Source organism: Protomyctophum bolini, assembly GCF_963924005.1.
Source record: "Protomyctophum bolini genome assembly, chromosome: 24".
NCBI classification, from domain to species: domain Eukaryota; kingdom Metazoa; phylum Chordata; class Actinopteri; order Myctophiformes; family Myctophidae; genus Protomyctophum; species Protomyctophum bolini.
The window spans coordinates 7,847,741-7,871,506 of NC_137885.1; the positions used below are offsets into that span (position 1 = coordinate 7,847,741).

The 23,766-nt window shown below is 40.8% G+C and overlaps 1 protein-coding gene and 1 long non-coding RNA gene across 2 annotated transcripts; both read right to left on the reverse strand.

Annotated features, from left to right (window-relative positions):
* Positions 1-7,030: 7,030 nt before the first annotated feature.
* nfkbiz (nuclear factor of kappa light polypeptide gene enhancer in B-cells inhibitor, zeta) lies at positions 7,031-13,805 on the reverse strand. The gene is made up of 7 exons (XM_080758502.1): positions 13,510-13,805; positions 12,476-12,581; positions 11,754-12,000; positions 10,284-10,453; positions 9,844-9,954; positions 9,182-9,355; positions 7,031-7,772 (listed from the first exon to the last, which is right to left on the reverse strand). The coding sequence occupies exons 1-7, from the start codon at positions 13,602-13,604 to the stop codon at positions 7,734-7,736; spliced, it is 942 nt and encodes a 313-aa protein (XP_080614628.1). The 5' UTR covers positions 13,605-13,805; the 3' UTR covers positions 7,031-7,733.
* A 243-nt stretch (positions 13,806-14,048) lies between these two features.
* On the reverse strand, positions 14,049-20,644 carry LOC308311607. The gene is made up of 4 exons (XR_013963689.1): positions 20,601-20,644; positions 15,122-15,343; positions 14,659-14,777; positions 14,049-14,192 (listed from the first exon to the last, which is right to left on the reverse strand). It is a non-coding gene; the product is annotated as an uncharacterized lncRNA (long non-coding RNA).
* Positions 20,645-23,766: the final 3,122 nt, after the last annotated feature.

Consider the following 23,766-nt stretch of genomic DNA (forward strand, 5'->3'; position numbering starts at 1 on the left):
AGGCACCCAGAACTGGTGGGGAGAAAACTGACACTGTGGGAGGACTCGTGGAAGGCAATCAAAGTTGAACAACTGCATCGCATTTAAATAATTTTATATTTCACTTGTAGGTTAAAATGGGTTGATTTAGAGTAGACTAGTTACGCTTGTTTCTTTTCATCTCAGCTTAAAGTTGAGATGGGCACGTGACAGTTTCGTTTAATTGTTGTAATGTTTTTGTTTGTCACAGCCACCCAACTAAACTTAATTCACTCCTCTCAACTGAGCTGCCTTACTGGGTCAGTCAAGTTGATGTCAAGTCAAGTTGTTCAAATTTTTTTAACAGAAAAAATAAAAGAAATATAATTCACTCCATATACATCACATCAACACATCTGCCTGTCGAAATAAATGAGAGGCCAGTTACACAACTGTTGTAAATGGTCAACAAAAACTAGGCCAAGCAAAGATCGAATGACAAGTCACAAATATACTGCAAAGTAGTTGATATTCACTGTTGGAGAGAGAGCGAGAGAGAGAGAGAGAGAGAGAGAGAGAAAGAAAGAAAGAAAGAAAGAAGGAAAGAAAGGCCTATTTTGACACCATGCCAGTCGTGAATCAATACAGCCACCTCACAATGAACCTGCAACCACAACACAACACAACGCCCCTCCCCCTCGTCAACACCCCAACGCTTAGTGAGGTCAACCTGCACGCACGCGCGCACGTGTGCGCGCGCACACACACACACACACACACACACCCCCCCCCCCCCCCCCCCACCCCCTACTGTTTATCAGTCTTCAATTGAAAATTTACATTTGGAATTGATGGCTGTTATGTCAAAGCCCAAAATCTCTAGCTCGAACCAAAAGGCTCTAATTCACTCATATAGCATTATTGAAGTGATCAAGAGCCACATGTACTGTACACCGTTCCCTGTTACAACTCACAGACCTTCAATGGCAGATACAACAGAACATACAAACTGTGTAGATTCACATCAGCATTCAATTCCAGAGCCACTAACAGTTACTGAACATGTTTCTTTGCCACTCAGTCATTGGGTCCCTATAGTTCCTACCTTGAGCGGTCTTCTACTTGACTTCATCAGTTGTGTGATGCTATGGTCAAACTTTGGAACCCATTAATGATGAGCCCTCCAGCGGCATCTCCAGTCATCTCCATTCTCCATATGTACATCTGGCTAGCTGGCCACCCAGTATCAATGGCACCGACCAGCCTCATTCTCCTGGCTGACGTCTTCTCACTCAGCCTTGGATACATTCTGGTGTATAGTGCAGTGGTCAGGGATTTTGTGGCACTGCTCTATAGTGTCCTGCAGCATTCACAGCATGTCACAGGAGAATGGACTCATGGGGCTGAGAAGAAGCTGAACTTGGGGTTCTGGGGTTATCACCCCGGCTCGTGTACCTGTGGAGCAGGTTGAGAGAGACACCATAAGCTTAAGTGAGTACGGTAGAAAGAAAGAAAGTGAGCTGACCAAGCGCCACATACTGTAGGCCTACACAGTACACACTTTCTTGACTTGAGAGCTACTTTCCAAAATGACCAACTCAAGATCTACCCATCAAAAGATATATATTTTCCCATTGCTGAAAATAGTTTAAAAACCTGTGTGAAGAAAAGGGCGCTCATATACGCACATCATCTTATTCCGGCCAATCACAATTTGCGTCCTCACCTTCAACTTCATCTTCAACGTTTGTGTTAAGACAATGTTTGTGTTAACAGAAAACCTCAAAGCTGGACATAGGAGGGGATAGCACCCCTCAAAAATCATACTTCTGTGAAGTGAGGGGCGCTCTTATCATCATACATCGTCACGTTCCGTGCTCAGCCAATCAATTCATCACATTCCATGGTACACACAGCCCAATGTTACACATAGGACAAACGCACTTGGAATGGGAAATAGTGGTGGTAAAATGGAATTAGTAGGGTTTTTTATAACTTAATTTGTAATGCTACTGTTTGTGCACAACAACACGTTGAACTGACAGGCCCTTTGTGATGTAAATCAATAGTCACCCTACTGTAATTCAAATGAAAATTAAATAAAATAATTATAGGCCCACTGTACATATATTTTAGGGGCACATCTGCATATCATGTGGTCTACCTGCAGCCTTGTGGTCTACCTTTTGGGCACCCCTGTCCCAAACATACACAGCATGTGTACGGTATATAGCCTATATCCTGTCTAGACCAGTAATGTTCGTTTTATATCGAATAAATAATACATTTCAGGAAGGAAGCTGTGGGGGCTTATTTGGACATGACTCTAGGGCCTGCACCCTACTTTGAGAGATATAAATCTAGATGTGCAATTCAGGTTATGTTATGTAATACTTCAAAATTCAATATGCCTGTATTTCAAGGATAAACTAAGGATTTGGTGTGACACCGAAAACAAAACATTGTCTCTGTCCACAACACAGCAGCACTTCAAGTAGCCCCCAATATGTTCCCTCGGTCCCTGAGCGTAGGAACTGAGGGAACATATTGGGGCTACACTTCAAGCAGCAATTGTTTATTGTTCATTTCACACACGCCCGCACACACACACACGCTCGCAGCCTCGCACACGTTAATGATTATTGCTTAGCAAACATAGCTAGCTAACTCACCGGTGGCAGTGCAGGATAAAAACAAAACGACCAAGCACGGCAAGCAGTTTGTTATGAATGATGAAGATGAATTTAAGTTCTCTTTCAAACGGTCACACGTGCACTTAATTGTGACTCACTGAGCAGTTTCCACTTCCTAACAACCCGGGCTAGTCCACTCAACTTCCATGAGGTGTTACATTAGTTGTTTAATTCACTGTAGGCCTATACTACCAAACAAAATTAGCGTGTACAGTGTGTGTGTGTGTGTGTGTGGCTGCGTGCGTGCGTGCGTGTGTGAGAGAGAGTTAGAAAATAAATAAATACTATTATTTGTAGCCTACTAGGCTACTTAGCATCCTTATTCTATGCCTACCATTTGCAGCAGCAGTACTGGTCTACAAGTTCACATTCACAACGTATTTTCGGCAAATAAAAGGGCGGGCTTGGTGTGTAGAGGGACAAAAGGATAAGACCAATATAGCCTACAGAGGAGCCAAACGTCAAGGTAAAGGTATTGAGGGTCCAAGTGGTTAAATGTCTGAAAAAGCAACTTCAACACTGATGACAATGCTGTCAAAAGTGAGTAGAACAAAAGTAAATAATTTCTATGCCTGTTGTTTAAAGTAAAAAATATGGTTTTGGTGTCATATGGTGTCACGTCACTGACCCATGCAAATTCAACACAGTGCTGTCAAACAATTAACGAAAACGTTGATGTTATAGTCCTACAATAGGGCCTGAAAAACATTGAATACCCCTGGTGATACAGCAGTAATAGTAGGAATCTAAGTAGGCTACAGTATTTGTATGATAAGTTAAATGTGCAACAAACTACGGCAACGTATGTGACATATAGAATTAAGCATAATATGACCTTTATTATTTCCATGCCTGACTTTTGCTTTCTGTTAAAGTACCACTATACCTCACAGATGCTTTTCAGACTTTGATGTTTCGTTGAGTTTGAGGGAGTCGATCAGTACTAGTACTGACTGACAGGCACACCCCGATGAACCACCCACCCCATGAACACAGTCGATTGTTTTGAGCAAGCGGTTCACAGAGGAAGGTAAAGATATTCATGGTTTTATGATCTGGATGTGAATTACAAATCAAGATCCTTGAATATGTTTCATGATTTATGTGGTAACTAGGCTTCGTTGTATACTGTAACATTAATGTCACAACATTCCTCCTAAAGGCCACACTAGGCCATTCTTCTTCCCGCTCACAGCACAGTGAGACAAATAAGCTGATACTTATTTGTATCAGTGACAAAATAAAAAAGTCATAAAAGTTTAAAATTAATTTAAAACTAGAGAGTAGCCTATACTGAAACAGTCTGTGGACCCTGTTCGTTAAGAATGTTATGAAGTGTTAATGGTATTAAAGTATAGTTGTGTTAAAGGTTTTTAAAAGAGTTAGGTAGTGTTAAAGAATTTACAAGAGTTATTATTAGACTAATAGGGCTCTATTTCCGTCCATGCTAAACCCCTTGTCCCTAAATTACTTTGCCTTTTTTACTATTTTGAAAAACATTTTTGAATGGTTAAAATAGCCAATCTACAAGCTCGTAGAAAAACGAGTTGATGTAGATCAGCTAGTTGAACTATTCAAAAATTATCCCTAAACTTATTTGCCATTTTTTACTATTTTGAAAAACATTTTAAAATAGTTAAACTAGCCGATCTACATTGACACACTTTTGGTTCGGCTATTTGAACTATTTTAAAAGGTTTTTCAAAATAGTAAAACATGGCAAATAAGTTTAGGGATAACGGGTAAGGGGTGGCAAGATATAGCCCCTATTGTTAAGTGTCAAAGGTATAAAAGTATTAGTTTAAAGACTCACCGGTTCCCAAACCTTTTTGGCGATGCACCCCCTGTTATGGTATAAATGGTAAAAAAATTATAAATGGCAGAAATATACTAAACTAAACTGAACTAAGATCTAAGACTTAGATCAACACAATATCCTCTTTGTGAGACCAACTAACAGCATGTTGGATGTTTGTGTAATACTCTCTTACAAGTAAAAGTCCAGAATTCAAAATGGAAAGTACAAATACCTGAGGTATTTGTACTTTACTTGAATGTATTTAGTTACTTAGTTTGCACCACTGGTTATTATAGTAAATATTACTACTTTGGATAGATTCGATTGAAACGCTGATCAGCACTAGCTATGCCCTATTTATAAATTCTCACTAAGTTCTTCAACACCATGCTCCTGTTAGGTGGTACTATCCCAACATCACAGGCGTGGAAGCAGAGAACCTCTTGTTGACTTGTGGAGTGGGCTTCTTGGTCTGGCCCAGTAAGCGGAAACCTGTGGTCTTCACTTTATCTGTACGGTGAGTCAGTTGTCAGTGCTGATGTCTTTGTCGGTGGTGGGGAATAAAGTACTACATTTCTTTGTAGTACTGCGCTTTCTTGTCACCTCTGGAATCTGCCCTCTCTGTGGTGGAGTATAGGCCTGGCTGTTTTCCCTGGTTCGCCACGATGTAGTTAGTTACTTTCTACCACTGCTATGTCTGTCCACGGCAATCATTATTATTTCAGAGCATGAAGCATTCAAGCATTGCGTGTCAGCCCGTCCTTCACAAATATGTGATTTCTCTAAATGGTTGTTGTTTACAGAAGTAACGGAGCAGTCACACACATTGAGATCCAGAACACAGGAGAGTACTACTATGTTCTTGACGATGATTAATATGATGACAACGATGGGAAGGAGTTCGCCTCACTGTCTGAACTGGTCGACCATTATATATCAACCGTCATGGGCAACTTAGAAAGAATAATGGAGATAATTATTATCGAGCTCAAATATCCACTACATTGTGCAGACCCCTTTGAATTTGGTTGCTTAGATTCCATTCCTTGAATATACGGTTGGATTATTAGCGCCTCTCTGGAGATGTTTCTCACTTAACATGGTGCCATAGTTCTGGTAACTACTTACTTACATTTCACACAGTTTTGACAGAAAACAACAGCTGGTTTAGATATTCTCAGACTGAACTCTGCAGTGTTCATATGACAATGCAATAGTCCACAGTCTTTATAACTGTAATGCATCTATGTGTTATGACTAATGATCATTCACTGTTATATATGCAGTCGGGGCTAGGCTTTATTTGTATTTCCATGGCTTTATTTTTGATCCGACACATCCTGCATTGTCATGATGTGTTTCAACTTTCAATAAACAAGCTTAATTCTATTTGCCATGCAGTGGGAGGACAGTTTTCATTTAGCCTGTGAATTTTAGCACTCTTTTCAAGAAAAAGTTATTTCTGTACTTTTATTTATCTATTAGTTGTTTCAGAGAAATTACTTGAGAATGGACGATGCGATCTTCATGAAACGTGGTGTGGATTTGTAGCCGGCATCTCCCTAGCCCCATGATGATTAACCCATTCTGACCTGAGATCAGATTCATACGAGGTTTCCACGGGACACACACTGGTCTGATTAACCCATTCTGACCTGAGATCAGATTCTAAAAATGTCAGTCGTTCTTCAAATTTTTCAAAAATAGCAGACCTACAAGCTCGTATCGCGCCACTCGGTGGCGCGATATGAGCTTGTAGGTCTGCTATTTTTCAATAGCTAAAGCATAACATGATGCCAACACCAAAATGGGTGCCCGGTCAGAATGGGTTAACTTGAAAAGGTCAGACGTCAAAATGATCTCTCATCTCAGGAGAGACATGCAACAAGAGATGTTGAAATGACAGTTTTCTGGAAAACCTTATGTTTCTGTATCATTGGTGTAATATTCCTCCATCTGAAAATATGTTGTTCCAGGGACCTCCCCAGAAGCTTAAGTTAAAGAATTCACTCTGTAACAATATATTTAAAAGATTTGAGGCACATTTTCACGATTTTTCAAAAATAGCTGATCTACAAGTTCATAGCGCTGCACTCGGTGCAGCGCTATGAGCTTGTAGATCTGCTATTTTTCAATAGCTAAAGTATAACATAATTCTTAAAACACCAAAAGGGGTTCCCGCCCAGAATGGGTTAAGCAAGGCACTAGAGAGCACAAAAAACCTTCAAATGAGCTGAAAACCTGCAAGCAAACAATGGATTGAAATTGAATCAAACGGCAAAACCGTGAAACAGCAATTGCGCATAGACAACTTGCAGCTGCGAAGATTCACGCTGTGATGCCTTTAGCTATGAGCCAATGCTGTAGTCTAGGTTTTTTTTTCAAACGGTATACCTTTATAATTATTCCCTGCGCAACATTCTCAGACCTTCTGTTGGTGTGTACTGTGTAGACCTAGATTTCTCTGCTCTCTGATTTTGGATGTCATCTTCTGTCTGATATATGGCCACAGAAGGAAGGTGAGCAAAATGCTACCAAGGATAATTGTTTGGTTCAGATGCAGAATAATTTAAATCCACTTGGTGGCATCATAGTTCATATTATTGCATTTCTCATGTATGCTTTAAACATATTTCTCACATCGAGTGACCATGCATCAATGGTCATTAATAATGGGATTTACCTTTCTGTTTTTATTAAGATGTGTGTCACACTTATGATTGTCATCACCTTTTAAATGCAGTTAATGTTTACAAAATATTGACAAATGCAGATTACCAATAGCATATATTATTATGATTATTTTATGCAGTCACAAAGTATTTCTGACAGTAAGCCTAGGATTACTGCTATTTAGCATTTAATTAACAATGACATTCATACCTTACCCGGTGGATTAACATAAACAACACATTGTATCAAAAGTCAACTGTGAGGACATTTTTAGAATGTTAGACTAACACTCAAACTCTATTTTACAATTTGTAGGTGTTACAGTAAATAATAGTTCCACAACATGTTAAATTCCAAGAAAACAAAAGATGGACATAAAAAAACTAAACAAAAAACAAGCAAAAAAAAAATCCTTTCCAAGCAACAGTTAATTCATAATTATACACTCTAAAGTCTACAGATTTATTTTTTATAATAATATAGACTCACTACTTTGTAGCGTACATTTGAGCATGCATGTTTCATTGAAACGACTCTTCATCTGCCTTATACCGGCAAATTGTCTCTTCATAGCCCTGGACTGTCTGACTGACAGTGGTTTTGAACTGGAATCAAGAACGAACAATTCTTCCTTTCAGGATCTGCCTCAACTGTAGAAGATACACAACACATACCATCAGTTTGAAACCTATAAAGAGCACAGAAGTCCTGACCTGACATCACTTGTTCATTTTGGTTTGGTATAAAAAAGAGAAGACGTAGTAAGCACGTACAAATACTACATTTTGTAGTAAGTACAAGTTGTGGTTAACTGTCTGAAAATACACATTGACGTGAATCCAACACAATGCTTGATGCTGCTGTCAAACAAGTCTATGAAGCTCTCTATGGCATCTGTGAAAAAGTTTAATTTGCAACACAATTTTATACAATAGAAGGTATGCGCGTGACATCATCATCATACCAGGAAGTATGGACGACTTTCTGGCCCTCTATGTTGTAGTGGGTGGTCCCTGCTTCATCTCTCTCAGCTAAGAGGGTCCTTGACCTTGGCCTGAACATTTTTGAAGACCCATCCTGTATACAGTATGAGTATAGCATGGGTTCCCAAAGTTGGAGAACACTGATGGTGGGGTCGGGATTATTATTCTTTTCTCCAAAAATTATTTTTTTTTGTTGGGGGGGGGGGGGGGGGGGGGGGGCTAGTGTATAATGGTGTGTGCGATATTAAATGTGAGCTTACCATATTCACTAGTAATCCTTAATCATATTCCATCATATTTAAGAGCTTTTGGAGAGAAATGAGACAGACTCCATGCAGTCACTTTCAGTAGAGCACGGCAGAGGGGATGTGTGTGTGTCTGTGTCTATAGGTGACGGTTGATGCTCGTTAATGCATCAAGGAAGGCAATTACGTTTCTGCACTGTCAAATAGGTCTACATCTATCCTAAGATAGCGTCTTCAAAAAACGTTGTGTAAATATGAAGCGCATTGTCAAGCATAGTATATAGTGATGGGTCAGTGACACTGTGACAGTGCAGTACCGTATCGCCTACTGGTGTATAGTAGGCTATGGTGATGGGGATAGTGACACAGTGCCGTACCTTTTTTTATCATTTTTATCCCACGATTTTGTCATCTATTTTTCAACCCTGTGTCAATTAACTAATGTGATCCTGGGCTCTACACACCCTCCGCCAACCTGGGGAGAGTAACGGACTTGAAACCCATGCTTCCTTCATGCATGAGTGTCCAAGTCGCTCCTTTACACCCGACAGGGGGGGAGTCTCCCTGGTTGGACGTAGCGCGTGGAAAGGAACACGTTATTCCAACCAGTTTCTTTCCCCTCCATCAGGCGCCCGCCCCGGCTGGCCAGGGGGAGGCAGTTTAGAGACCAGGATTACTGCATGTTTTTTTGTGAGGGTACCTACCCTATAGGGGACACGGGGAGAACATGCAAACTACACACAGAAAGGCCCTTTCACCAACCCCCGCCTCGGGTTTAGGCACTGATGACGCGGAGGAGGAAACACGCCGCCAGCGCCCACAGTGCTGTACCTTAACACCTACTGGTCCAGCAGGCACCAGCTGAGCAGGAAGCTCGTTCTCGTTGTTTTTTCTGCCGGGATCGGCGCCTCTTCTCACCAGCAGCCTCACAGCTTCCACCTGATGAGAGCTGCAGCGATTCCGCAGAGAACTGGCGATGTGCAGCGCCATGTTCCCGTTGAACATCTACACACACACAACACAACAACACATCACACAGTGAGTACAAGGCGTATAAGGTGCCAGTGTTGATTTTGACAGCACATTTTGATTTAGTTTTAGTCACAGTCTTTTGAATAAGATAAGTCATTTGGGTTTTAATCCTATTTAGTCATCTGGAATGGTTTTAGTTTTGTCTTTGGCCTGAAAAACATTGAGGAACCTCTGCATTAATGCTTACAATAGACACACCTTAATAGGTAAATAAATTCAAGTTCCTGCCCCTGTGGTAGTTGGCTAAACATTTATTATTTGGGGTTTATTATGCCTATACTTTATTGAACAGAGTGCATTGGATTTTCCCCTTTTCTGCACTTGGATGATTGTCACCACCACCGGGGGAGAAACCTGAATTTATTTAAGTATTATCAAACCCTCTCCAACGAGCACCCGTTTTTGCAGTTATTGATAACCCATAAGGACCACGCAGAGCTTCTTCTTCTCCAAAGGCACACCTTAATATTTACAACAGCCAGTGAAGACGGCTGGTCCAGGAAAACGTGCAAGAGGTCCATGTTGGCCTCCTCGGACGCCATGTGCAGAGAGGTACGCCCACTTTTAAGATCCTGTACAACAGCACACACAGAGAGGGTCAGAGGTTCATGTCCCAGAGAGGTTTCATGGTGGCTTCTCTTCTTCATTATAGTCACTTCATTTACTTAGTACTTAAATTCATAATGAAGTTGTTCATTCACAATTCACTGAACTTTGGTGTGTCAGATGTGCAATGTCTATGTGAGCAAAGACAGGACCATAGAAATGTATACACTTAAGCACACATGCCGTAAAAGTAACGGGGACGGTAAAAGTAATGTATTCAGCTTCTGAGAATGTTGCACAACATCACAGAATTGTGATGCAAAACCATATGGACCAACAAGGCCACTGACCCCACCTGTGTCCCACAGCATGCTCCCATGAGCAGCAGAGTTCTGACGCAGCCTCCGTACATCCTGCTCCTCAGCCTGAGCTCCTCTGCCCTGCGCGAGGGAGGAGCCGGCAGACATCTCAGCTCTTTGATTACAGCGTTGTGACAAAGCACGGACACATGGAGCGGAGTCAGGCCTTATTATTTGGGGAAAGACGACGTCACATCACATGTCATTTACACTTTCGGACACTTATATAATCCTGAGCGACTTACAGTAGTTATTTGGTTCGGTTGAGTTTGGTTTGTTAGAGTTTGGTTTCAATCACTTGCAAAACATACTGGCAATATAATTGCAAACTACGAAAAGAGGAACACAATATGCACGTTTTGTTTACTGCCAAAATAGGAAGTAGTGTGTTAATGTGGTTAATGTTATTATTATTGTGACATTTCACAGCAACAATGTCTTTTCTTTTTAATGCATTATTTAATAGCTTTTTTATGGCAAACATGCATGCAATATTGTAAACGGTCCTGTGTCCGTGTCTGTCTGTCTGTGAACAAACTAATTTCAGAAGGGAGGAGCAGATTTTCCTGCAGAGGTTAGCGGTCAAGGTCACAATCAAGGCCATGGTCTAAAATACTCTAAATGACATAATGGGTCATATCTGGGGAATGGAGTTCAAAAGATGTATAGGTACGGGCAAGTGTTTGAGCCTCCTGGTGTCTCCTGGTGTTTTATTGTACGTGTAAAGGTTTAAAAAATGAACCACTTGCCGTCATAATTGACAGGCTCGACATCAGTCGGCTGCCAGCTCCCGTTGAGGACTCTGTGGATGATCTAGTCATGGATATGTACTAAGTTATTCAATAAAAAGGATATGATACATCTGATGGATATTTGTCATCTTACTAGATATTCCCTAATAAGGACAATCGGACAGGATAGATCTTGTGGTTTGACACTGATCGCACTGACACAGTAAGAGTAATATGCATATTAAGTGTAATATGCATATTATTATACTTAGCCCTATTAAAAAGAAATCTCAAAAATAGAAGATGCATAAGCTTGTGCTCGTAGATCTGCTATTTTTGAGTTTTTGGTGGGACATTTTCACCTGTAATGCCAAAATAGGGACGCCAGGGTCAACATAGTTAACCCACTGAAACCGAGAAATGATCTGTGTCATTTTAGATTTAGATCATATACAGTGGGTAGCAACATAAGTTATTCATAAAACTCTTAGGATTTACATTTTAGATTTAGAACATTGGTTTAGAACAGTGGTTCTCAAAAATAGCAGATATGCAAGCTCACAGCGCGTCACTTCATGCCGTGAGCTGCAAGCTTGTACATCTGCTATTTTTGACGGCAGGGATGTCCCTGGCAGAAAGCATTTTCAGATGGGGGGGGTCCGTGGCCAAACATACATATCATTTGGGGGTCCTTCCTTGGCACGAAAAAGTTTGAGAACTACTGATTTAGAAGGCATTTGTAGAATCGGCCTGCAGGTCTCAATGTGGATGAGTCAGAGAAACATAATAAAATTATATTATCATTATCATTCATTATTATGAGCCTATAGGGTACCTGCAGGCTGAGGACGTGGCCTTTCTCGGCGCACACGTGCAGAGGCGAGCGTCCCCAGCAGTCAGCAGTGTTGAGCTGGGCCCCGTGGAACAGCAGGTCCTGGACAATCAAGTGTTGGTTGGTCGCAGCTGCCAGATGAAGTGCCGTCTTGTTGTGGTGCACAAAAGGGACGTTTTTATCAGCAATCATTTACAGAGCGGCGAGCAGAGTGTGGATGTAAAACCAGCACATGAAATGTAGTGAAATAATGTATGGTGGTGGTTTCCAAACTGGGGGGGTCCATGCAAATCTTATTTCGGAGGGGTCCCCAGATGATTAGTTTAATGTGAAACAATTGCCCACTCAACAGTAAACAAGCCAACATGCAGTATAAGTGTATGCACGGTATCTGAACATTTATAAAAATCAGAATTTAATGACTTTTAAGACCTTTTTAATACCAAATTGGCCAAATTGTCAAATATTATGCAAGAAAGAGTCAGACATTATGTAAATAGCCCAACTCCAAGCTCCAGCTTTGTAATGTATGGCTATTGGCTATTTAAATATATATATATATATATGCGTGGCCGGTTAAGACTCGCCAATTTATGTAAACCATCATAGATAGATTGGTGAATACCTGGCCTTTGTTCTCTTTCACGTCCAGGAAGCCAGTGGCGGCCATTTTACTGGCCAGCACATGGGCCAGGGCCCTCTTCCCCTGTGCCACTGCAATGTGAAGAAACCTGGAGGTGGAAGAAAAACAATTAAGTCTAATTTATTTCATATTTATAGGATTTCATCTTATATAAATTAAGCTTCAGGCCTATAGGGCTATTTAGAATTTTACTTCAGTTCAATGTAAAGTGCCAAAATTGACTTTAATGATTATTCTGGTAAGTTTGGTAAACATATATTAATGACTTGTGTCTTCGCCAAAAATAGCTGATTATTACAACTTTACAAACTTACAATCCGCCACAATTTGACGCATTGTGAGCTGGTATAGATCTGCTATTTTCGCTGACTGTCCACCCGAGAATAGGGATGCTATAGAGCCCAAAATCTCGGCCACTCGATCACTCACACTCGCTCACTCCAGCATGGCGGTGTTATGTTCAATTGGTTAACTGCTGAAATATGTGACAATCATGTGGAACGTAAATCATTGCGGTCGGACCCAGCGAGCCAAATGACGTCATGATGACATTACTGTATGACGACGTCCTCCGGTGACGTTCAGGACTATAGGCCAGATCACAGCCCATAATATGGGGAAGATCTTCACGTCATTTCCAGGACGTCTTCACCAGTTGAAATAATATAGCTTATTCTGGGCCAGATCTGACTACGGTATATGATATGACTTAAACTGATGTGGCCTCGATCAGAGTCTCTCTGATTCATCCAGGGACGTCCAGGTCTTAGTGGGCATAATTTTGGTTGAAAAAATTTTGGTTTAAAATTGAAATCAGGTGATATTCTGGGGCCAGATCCGACTATATAGTCTTGGTTTGACTTGATCTGGGCCCCAATCCAGACTTCACTATAATTCGTCCCGGTCCTGACCTGACCAGTGCTTTCTGGGGAGTGGGCCGAGATATCTCAGGGGTCATGTGGTTATAACTGGACCAGACAAACTGAGCACGCATGCAGCATGTATACAATACATACGTGTCTCCGTCGTCGTCCTGCGCCTCCAGGACCTCGGGGTCCGTTCCTTCCAGTTTCTGGACTTCCTGCAGTATTTGCCACTGGAAGAACGTCATCTTGCCATCGGCGAGTGGTGGAGCCTCATGCACGGCGCTAGTGGCCGGCAGCGCTGAACATTGCACATGTTGTTTTGATTGGCCATCAATGAACGAAGAAGACAGGGCAGCCGCGCCGGTCAGTGCTGGACACTGCTGCACGTGTTGAAGTGGAAAGCTGCCAGCGAGTGGAGACAGGGCACTGCAGGTTGATGCTGAACATTTTCCATGTTGTTTTGAAAGGTCAAGTATGGCGAGTGGAGACAGGGCACTGGTTGATGCTGAACATTTTCCATGTTGTTTTGAAAGGTCAACGGCGAGTGGAGACAGCTGGGCACTGGTTGAGGCTGAGCATCGTGCATGTTGTTTTGAAAGGTCAACGGCGAGTGGAGACAGGGAATTGGTCGGTGCTGAACATTGCGCATGTTGCTGCAGAAGGGGCTCATGGTCATTAATCGGCCAAGTGGGGAACAGGTTCGTGGCACCCGCCGTCATTGTTGGAGGTGGTGGTGGCATGAGCTCTTTATGTACTGCAGCTGGGCTCATGGCTTCAAAGTCAGGTCGGTGGGCACGCAGAGGCTTTTTCTGAGGGGGGTTGCATTTCTGAGACTGAAAGAGGGACACAATGTTTAAGAAAGATTTGGAAACAATTGATTGATTTGAAGCATTTCTTTCCCCAATGCTCTACCGTTTAGAATTTATGGGCATTAATGAACTCCTGACTTGTAAATTCAAGTGTATATATAGGCCAATTGGCAATTGATTAAGAAGTTGCTATCAACATTATGAAATAGTTTAAAGTATATCTAATACCTCTAAAATGTCCTGAAACGAAGAAGAAGAAGAAAGATATTGCCTTTTTTTTAACATACTGTAAACAGAAATACAGAAATAAACAACAGAGGGCTCAAAATATGAATACTCTCAAACAACCTGATGGTCTGTGCACTAAAATGACTAAATGGTTGCACCAGGCCACCAGCTATAGCACTGCAGTCTGCTCTGCAGGCACAAATACAACTATTGAAAATGGAATCCAACCGGTGGATTTGTAATGTGGCCTGTAGGCCTATACCTGTTGAAATCCCTGCTGGCTCAGCATGGCCTCATTGGCCTGGCGTTTCATCATGATGAGTTCTTTCACAGTCTTCCTCGTCATTCCTGCTTGCACGTATCCTGGTGCTCCGGGACGCCCTATATGGCACACATCCATCAAAAAAACACATCAGGCTATATTGTCTCCTGCATATTTTATGGATCGTTAAGTCTTTGCAGTATGATTTTTTTCCTCTCTGCAAATTGTTTCTCAGATCGAGGCCTGGAGCTTGGAAATAATACTTTTATATATTGTCCTTTGAAGTGGCCTATTAATTTGGTCGGTTAACGAGGAAGTTATAATTAAAAGGCTTTAGACTATACTTATACAGTATACGAACCCTGTCCAAAAACAGCTTGATCAGCATTCACCATAATATTATAAGTTTCATAATCATAACCATAAATCATTACTATTGAAACAGAATTAAAAAATAACCTACCGAGTCGTCCGCGAACAACAGCATGTTCGCCTCCGTTTGCGTCTCGCTGCACACTCCCATAGTCCGACCTGGATTTATCGTGTGACTGTCTATAGTGAAACATCAGGGGTTTTTCTTTTCACAACACCTGCTGTCATTCAGCCTTTAGTTTCGATAGTAGACCGCAGTGACGAATCAACGTCCTACTACTCCCTGTCCTCCATGTCGGTATCTGTGTGAAGTCTGTGAACAACGAGGAACCAAAACATGACATTATGATAAAGTGGGTGGGACTGGTTAGGACACACTGCCTATCCGTACTTTGATGTTCGATATGCAGACATAAAAGTAACTTGTCTGTCAAGCTGCTGTTGTTTTCGAATAATGCACAACGTCACAAAAATGGTTAGATCATAATCATTCATAAATCATAATGTCATACTCTCTGGTGCGTAATTACGCGCCGAGCGCTGCCGCCGACAGTTGCGCTTCAAGGCGCCATATCGCTTGGCAGGCGTAGGCCTACGTACGTCTACGTACGCCTACGTACGCCGCTTGCCAAAAATAACAGATTATACGCGGCAGCGGCGGCAAACTCTTGCAATGGATTATAAATTAGTTTTAAAGTGAATGGATCTGAATTGATCTTCTATCTTCTATAGCCCTCAAACATTTCCATGCCAACTTTGCCAAGGAGGTTGATATATTTTTTATAGCTGAGACCCCCGGCCCATCTGAACATATTTTGTGTCAGTATAGGCTATAGAATAGAGATTTGTCGACATAATTGTCATCATTCAACATTATTAGGCTATACTATAGCACATACAAGCTCACGTGCAAGGTGTTGCAATGTGTTTGGCCTAAAGACCAAACTACACCGGTATACGGGTCTGTATAGGGACTCCTTGGGACAAAACCGTTTTAAGGTCAACCACACTAAATGAAACTCATTGCAACTCATTGTGTTGTATTGGTGTAGTGTAGTTGACCTTAAAAACCTCTTGTCCTCAACCCTTTGGTGTGATTTGGGCTTTAAACTGTGTGGACCCTTGGAGAACCACTGCTAGCCCTGCCCTACAGCACTGTTTCCCAAACACTGGGTCAGTCAGAGTCAGACCCATTTGTGGGTCACTACTCAGGGACCAATTTTTGGTCACGAGTCGCGTAAAATAACTATGCTAAAATCCCTTTCTTCCATTATATTTCAAATTATTATTTTTGGGACTCAACCTGAAACGTGTGTGAACCACTGGACCCTTGGATTCATGCACAATTCCCAGCACGGGTTAATCAACTAAACCAAACTTGTGGCATTCTATTACAATTTCACTATACAGTAGTACATGGCATGCAGACTTGGCTATATAAACAGACAGCTCTCCATCCCACACAATGGGGCGATGTTTGAACACAGCATAGGACTAGCTTATGTTCAGACACTGGCTGCACACACTAACATTCTGGAGGGCAATAGCTATACCAGTGGTGGAAAAATACTCACATTTTCTACATAAGTAAAAGTATCAATTCTGCAGTAAATGTAAAAGTCATGGTATGGTATCAAAATGTACTACCAAAAAAGTATTGATTCACAATATTTGTAATGTAATCCCACCACTAACAGTTAAAAAAGAAAATGAACTTTCAAATTTGCTGGCTACTTTTGAATCTTTTAAGGCAGATCACTTTTTTTTTTTTAATACTGTTTTTATTAGGCATTTTTGAAAGACAATTTCAGATTTAGACAATGATAATAAGTAATTCAGTTAAATAAAAATGAAAAACATAACAGGCAATGTAAATGTTCCACATACAGTATAATAAAAAAAGACATAAGTGTAAAACAAAGAAAAACAGTTAAACAATGACAAGTGTGAACAGACAAACAAAACAGACAACAGGACAGACACTCTTGCTCTCAAACTACCAACATGTTGTGAATTAAGTAAATTAGACATTCTTTTTTAAATAATAAAAAATAAAATAAAGAAAAAACACTCAGTTCCTTTTCTTTCAGTTCCTTTTCTTTCTTTCCAATTTTCTATTGTGCTATCTATTGTGTAGGAGGGGTTAGCGTGCACCTATTAAAATATTCAATGAAGGGTTGCCATGTCTGGTAGAACCTATCTTCACTCCCTCTCAATTCAAATTTAATCTTTTCCAATTGTAAGTAATGCATAACATCCTTCATAAGTGAAGTGTGAGTTGGAACATGTGCTTGTTTCCAATTCAACAGTATCAGTCTGCGAGCCAGTAGAGTCACATATTTTACCATGTTATATTGGAAAGTAGACAGTTTGACCCCGGGCCCTGTGACTCCCATAATTGCTGTTAGTGGATCCGGGTCAAAAGGTTTTTCAACAATGTCTGACAGTGATTTAAATATATTTTGCCAATATGATCTTAGTTTTGTGCAATGCCAGAACATATGAGCTAGAGTGGCCGGCGACTGGCCACATCTGTCGCAGGCTGGATTCACATTTGGATACATTCTGTTGAGTTTTTCCTTTGACAAATGTAATCTGTGTAATATTTTAAACTGTATAAGACCGTGCCTGGCACATACTGAAGAAGAGTGCACAAACTTTTGAGATGTAGACCATTGCTCATCAGTGATAGATATTCCTAAGTCGTTTTCCCAAGCAGTTTTTAAATACTCCAAGGAGGCATTATTATCTAAACATGAGAGAGAGTTATAAATAATAGAAACACCTCCTTTGAGCAATGGGTCAGGTAGAAATATAGATTCCATTGATGAGTTGGGAGGTATGTTTGGAAATGAATCAGTGTGTTGTGTTAAAAAATGTCGTATCTGTAGAAATCTAAAGAAATGTGATTGGGGTAAATTGAATTTGCGTCGTATTTGTTCAAAGGTCGGAAATAACCCATCAATATAAAGATCTTTGAAGGAGTGAATACCATTTCTATGCCACACTTTAAATAATGAGTCAGAGAGGGACGGTAAAAAAGCATGGTTAGCGACCAGTGGTGCGCGCACAGAGCCCGGGTGCCAACCGAAATGCTTTCGTATTGAGAGCCAAATTTTGAGAGAATGCGAGACTATGGAATCCTTTGGCAACTTAGTATATCTTGAGGCCACTGGGGAAAAGATTAAAGCTGACAACGATGTTGGGGGACAACATTGACCTTCAATAAATGCCCATGTAGGCAATTGATCTTAGGTAATGCCATTCCGCCATCTGATTTAGGCCTCTGCAAAAAATCCTTCTTTATTCGGGGGTGTTTCTTATCCCAAATGAACTTGGAGATAATTTTATCCAGATTCTTAAAAAAAGTGTTGTTAACAAAAATTGGAATACATTGGAATAGAAACAGATATTTAGGGAGGACATTCATTTTAATTATATTAATTCGGCCGGCAAGTGAGATAGGAAGGTTCGACCATTTCGTTAAGTCTTGTTCAGTACGTTCAAAAAGTTTTGTATGGTTTTGCTTGAGCAAGTCGTTAAGTGCTTTGGTTACTATGATTCCTAAATATCGAAAGCTGGTTGTAACATTAAATGGGTGGGAGCCAAAAGTTTGATTGCCTTGTGTATTGATAGGAAATAAAACGCTTTTGGAAACGTTGACTTTATACCCCGAAACCCTGCCAAAACTCTTTAAGGTGGACATAATACTAGGAATAGATGTGGAAGGTTTGGATATGTATAATAATAAATCGTCAGCGTAAAGTGAGACTTTATGCTCTCTATCTCCTCTGAAGATACCAGTGTAGGTGTCTGAAGCACGTAATGCAATTGCAAGCGGCTCAATAGATAAGGCAAAGAGCAGTGGTGAGAGAGGGCAGCCTTGTCTGGTCGAGCGATTCAAAGGGAAGTTTTCAGACCTGTATCCGTTTGTATGTACAGAAGCTAATGGAGAAGCATAAAGTAGTTTAACCCAGGAAGTGAAGGTTGGACCAAACCCAAATTTTGACAGGGTCGAGAGGAGGAAGTCCCACTCTACCCTATCAAAGGCCTTCTCGGCGTCAAGAGATAACAGTATCTCCGTATCTTGGGGGGTGCTACTGGGAGAATATATAATGTCGAATAGGCGTCTGAGATTAAAAAATAGATGTCTATCTTTTATAAACCCCGTTTGATCAGAATGTATCACAGTTGGGAGCACTTTTTCCAAGCGCGTAGCCACAACTTTTGCTAGAATTTTAGCATCAACATTCAAAAGACTCAGAGGCCTGTATGAACCTGGATTAAGCGGGTCTTTATCCTTTTTAAGTAGAACAGAGATGCTAGCTTGGTAGAAAGTTGGTGGGAGGTGGCCGGCGTTGAGAGATTCATTAAACACTTTAAGTAAAAGGGGAGATATGAGTTCAGTAAATGTCTTGTAAAATTCAGAGGTATAGCCATCGGGTCCTGGGGCTTTTGAGCACTGCATTTGTGAGATTGCCTGATGTATTTCATCTAAGGTAATAGCTCTTTCAAGTTGAACCTTATGTTGTTGACTAATGGAAGGTATGTTTAAATTTTCTGAAAAAGTATCAATCAAATTAGAATCTCCTAGTGATTCCGAAGTATACAAATCTGAATAAAAGCGTTTAAATACATCATTAATTTCCTGCTGATTAATAGTAGTTTGACCAGTGTTTGTATGGATCTCTGTAATTAATCTAGAAGCAGCTGATTCCCTAATTTGAAGTGCAAGTATTTTGCCCGCCTTATCCCCATGTTCATAAAACCTATGGCGTGACCGTGTCATCAAATTAGTTGTCTCATTTGTGGATAGGAGATTGAATTCGGCTTGAGTCGAAACCCTTTCTCTGTATAATTCAGGAGAAGGAGATTCTGCATACTGTAGGTCTACTTCAAGTAATCGATCCGTCAGAGCTTTGCTTTGTTCCTTACGTAGACGGGAGATTAAAGCCTGTCGTGAAATAAGCTGCCCCCGTATATACGCTTTAAGTGCTTCCCATAGTGTACTTCTTGATACATCGGGTGTGTCGTTTGTAGAGAGATAGAACTGTATTTGGGTTTTAATATCATCCACACACGCTTGCCTAGTTATTAGTGTGTTATCAAATCTCCAAGTCCTGGCCATATGTCTGTTCTGAAATGCTAATTTGAGGACTAGGGGACTATGATCGGATATTACAATTGCTTCATACTCACAGTGTCTTATTGAGGGAAGAAGTTTTGAATCTATAAGGAAGTAATCTAATCTTGTGAAAGTGTGATGTACAGAAGAAAAAAACGAATATTTACGTTGAGCTGGATTTAAGAATCTCCATGGATCCGATAATTTAAATGTGTCCATGAATGTATTCACTATTTTAGCTGATTTAGTCAGAGTATAGGGTCTATGTGAAGATCTATCAAGCGTAGGATGAAGAATAAAATTCAGAGGCAGATCACTTTTAAAGACATACGGCAAGTATTAAATACAGTAAACAAGTTTGTACCCATTATGAAAACTGTTGTTAATACAATTTTAAATCAATTAAAGGTAGACATGACATTGCAGACACATGTTTGAAACTTACCAAACAGGAACTCAGTTCAAAATGTTGTGGAGTTAATCTTAAGAATTTCCTTGAGTGGCAAACCACTCCTCAAGCTCCTCCATAGCTTGGGGTTTTCCCACATTAGAGGTATGGCCTACAACTGTATGTTTTTGTTCCGCATACTATCAAAAGGTGAAAGCATGCAGGCAGAACAAGTCTCATTGTACAGTACGTTGAGGAAAGAAACCAAAAACGTTTCAGTGCAGGTGCAGGCAATTAAAGCAGTCACTCTTTACCCTGATTCCAAGAGCCGGGGTTGAAATAGCTGGTTTTAGTTGATGTGTAAAAGGCAAGGCAAGACAGTTTTATTTGTATAGCACATATCAACAATGTCTTAAGTTGTTCAATGTGCTTTACATCAATCAAAGGAACAACAATTAAACAATGACATTAGGATGCATAAAACAAAATAAGTAAAAAAAACAAAAAAACAGTTACAGTGCAGAAGAGAGAGGGGGAAAAGATAAGTAACTCATTCATATAGGCAGCTGCAAAAAGAAGGTCAAAGGTTTGTGTTTTAAAATAAATAAGGGTGCCAGCAGACGGTCGGAGTTCTGGGAGTTTGTTCCAGATATGTGGTGCATAAAAATGATGCTGCTTCCCCCATGTTCATTTTTGGGTTTAGGGAAGGGACAGAATGCAGTCCTTTCCCATGCAGACAACCTGAGAAGTCTAGATGAATCATGCTTTCGTGCAAGATCAGAAATGTATTTTGGCCCTAAACCACCATTTAAAGCTGTATTTTGAAATAAATTATTTGACACACATGTGGGAGCCTGTGTAAGGATTTAAGAACTTGAGTGATATATGCTCCACTTTCTTGGTATTAGTAAGGATCAAGTGCAGCGTTCTGAATCAACATGCTGTCGTCTGATAGATTTATTATATCAATTTGCGGAAATTAATGTCGAGCTTGTAATTAGTTTGTAGGTTAAGTATTCGTAGGCTTGTTGGCTATAAGTCTAAACATGAGTGTGGTCAGATCTGACAGCAGACAGGAGGTATGAAGGGGCCGGGTATCAGATCTCACAACTGGGTTTGGGATGTCATGACACAACTTGATTAGGCATTTAGGATAGGTCAGTGGTTTTCAAACATGTTTGGCTCAGGAAATAACCTTTTCATCCATGACACCCCTGAATTACATTGTTACTTTATAGCACATTTTGTCGGCACGTGGGACTGGGGGGAGCACTGGGGGGGGAACATTCACCAATAACATAGCAGATATCTGCTATTTTTGGTAAAGAGCAAGTAAAATCCGAGTGAAATGGATAAATTCCAAATATTATAAAAGTATTCTATGGCACCCCTGGCCTTGCGTCAAGGCACCCAGCTAGGGCCCCATGGCACGCACTTCAGAAACCCTACCGAGACACGACAGCGTATGTCACTCACCTTAAGTAACTGCTTAAAACAAATTCATATTTGAAGAATGTGCTGCGATATGAAGCGGTTACTTTCGGCATGCAGCATGATCATGTGATGTGTATGTGCTATAAGTTAGGCTTCACGCTAACGGTACTCCTATATGAATGGTACAGTAAATCTAAATGCATTTCCTAATTAAGTTCTCCCTGCCTGTAGTGTTTATCATCTTTGGCTGGTGGCAAAACAAACTAATGCAGGCCCATCAACTTTCTGAAAGATTATGTGATAAATCCAGTCTATCAATATATGGTTTGTTTGACCCAGGATAAATTGCAGTAGCAATCTTTCAACGTTGAATGTTATAGCCAGGCACATCCAGAACACACTCAACACAGCATATTCAAAAAGTCTATTGTTGTTGGGGAATCAAGGTCAATTCAGGTCAAGGCCACTTCGACATTTGGGTCTGTTCGCATATCTCGGTGTCAAATATCTGCCTCTAAACATGTCATTTTCATGTAATGTATGTCTATACATTGGTTTTCTAAGGTGTTCTTTGACATACAATACAACCAGAACCAGATATGACCAATTAAAAAAAATCCAGTATTATTATGCTCTTCATGGGGTACCCTGAACCCCAAAATGCCAACATGTAATAATGTGTGGCTGCTGGCAACTGTCAGTGTCAACCCATAAAACTAGTTGTAGCTGCTTTGCAGGTATTTTGAATCATTTGCATATTGTGCTGAAACCATATTGCATCATGCATTTACTCAGTCACGGGTTACACCCTTTTATGTACACAATATACAAATTAATTCATACCATAATTCAGCAAATCCGATTCCTGCAAATTATTATGCAACTGCAGAGACACTTAAGTCTCTGAACATGATGCTTGGATTGCTGGATTCACATCTTTTTGATTGATTGATTGAAATATTTATTAACAGTTTGTAGAATTACAGTACATTTCAAGCACAAACTCAATACAAAGACTGTTAACTGTGAGTGGACGACCCAATTAAGCATTACACTTGTTTACAACAGGGTCCACATTGTTCAATTCATCAATCTCCAGATGAATATACCCTTTGAACTGGGTTTGAGCTGAGTGGGTATAGAGATCGAGGCCGACTGGGAAAGAGGAGCTAGGTCCTCGGTGTGCATCCGTTCGTGTCCATCTGTCACAATGTCCCTCGCCTGTGCAAGATGCTTAAACATTGTAGAGCAGTATGTTTTCGCTCTGTAACTTTGGTCAGCATGAACATGCATATCATTTTAGTTTAGTTTAGCCTATATATCAATAGGCCTACTGTTATTGAGAGTCAGAATACTTAAATACCTACGTATTACATCCCTATCTTCAGATGAGGGTTGAGTCAAGTGTGTATGAACCTGAACGCTTGACTCAGGAATGTGTTAATTCATTTGTGTATTGAACAGCTTTTTCATTTATATGTTTCAATGAGACTCAGAGTAGAGTCACTGCTTCTTCGCCTGGAAAGCTTAGGTGGTTCGGGCATCTGGTTAGGATGCCTTTCGAGCGTCTCCCTAGGGAGGTCCTCGATGCACGTCCCACTGGGAGGAGAGTGAGACCCCAGGGCATCGACTCACTGGCCTTGGAAGGAATACCTCTGGATCCCTCAGGAGGAAGTTACTAATGTTGCTATGGAGAGGGAAGTCTGGAACTCTCTGGTGGAGTTGTTGCTCCCACGACCCGACTACGGATAAGCAGTTGATCTGGATGGATGGATGGATGGGTGGTTTC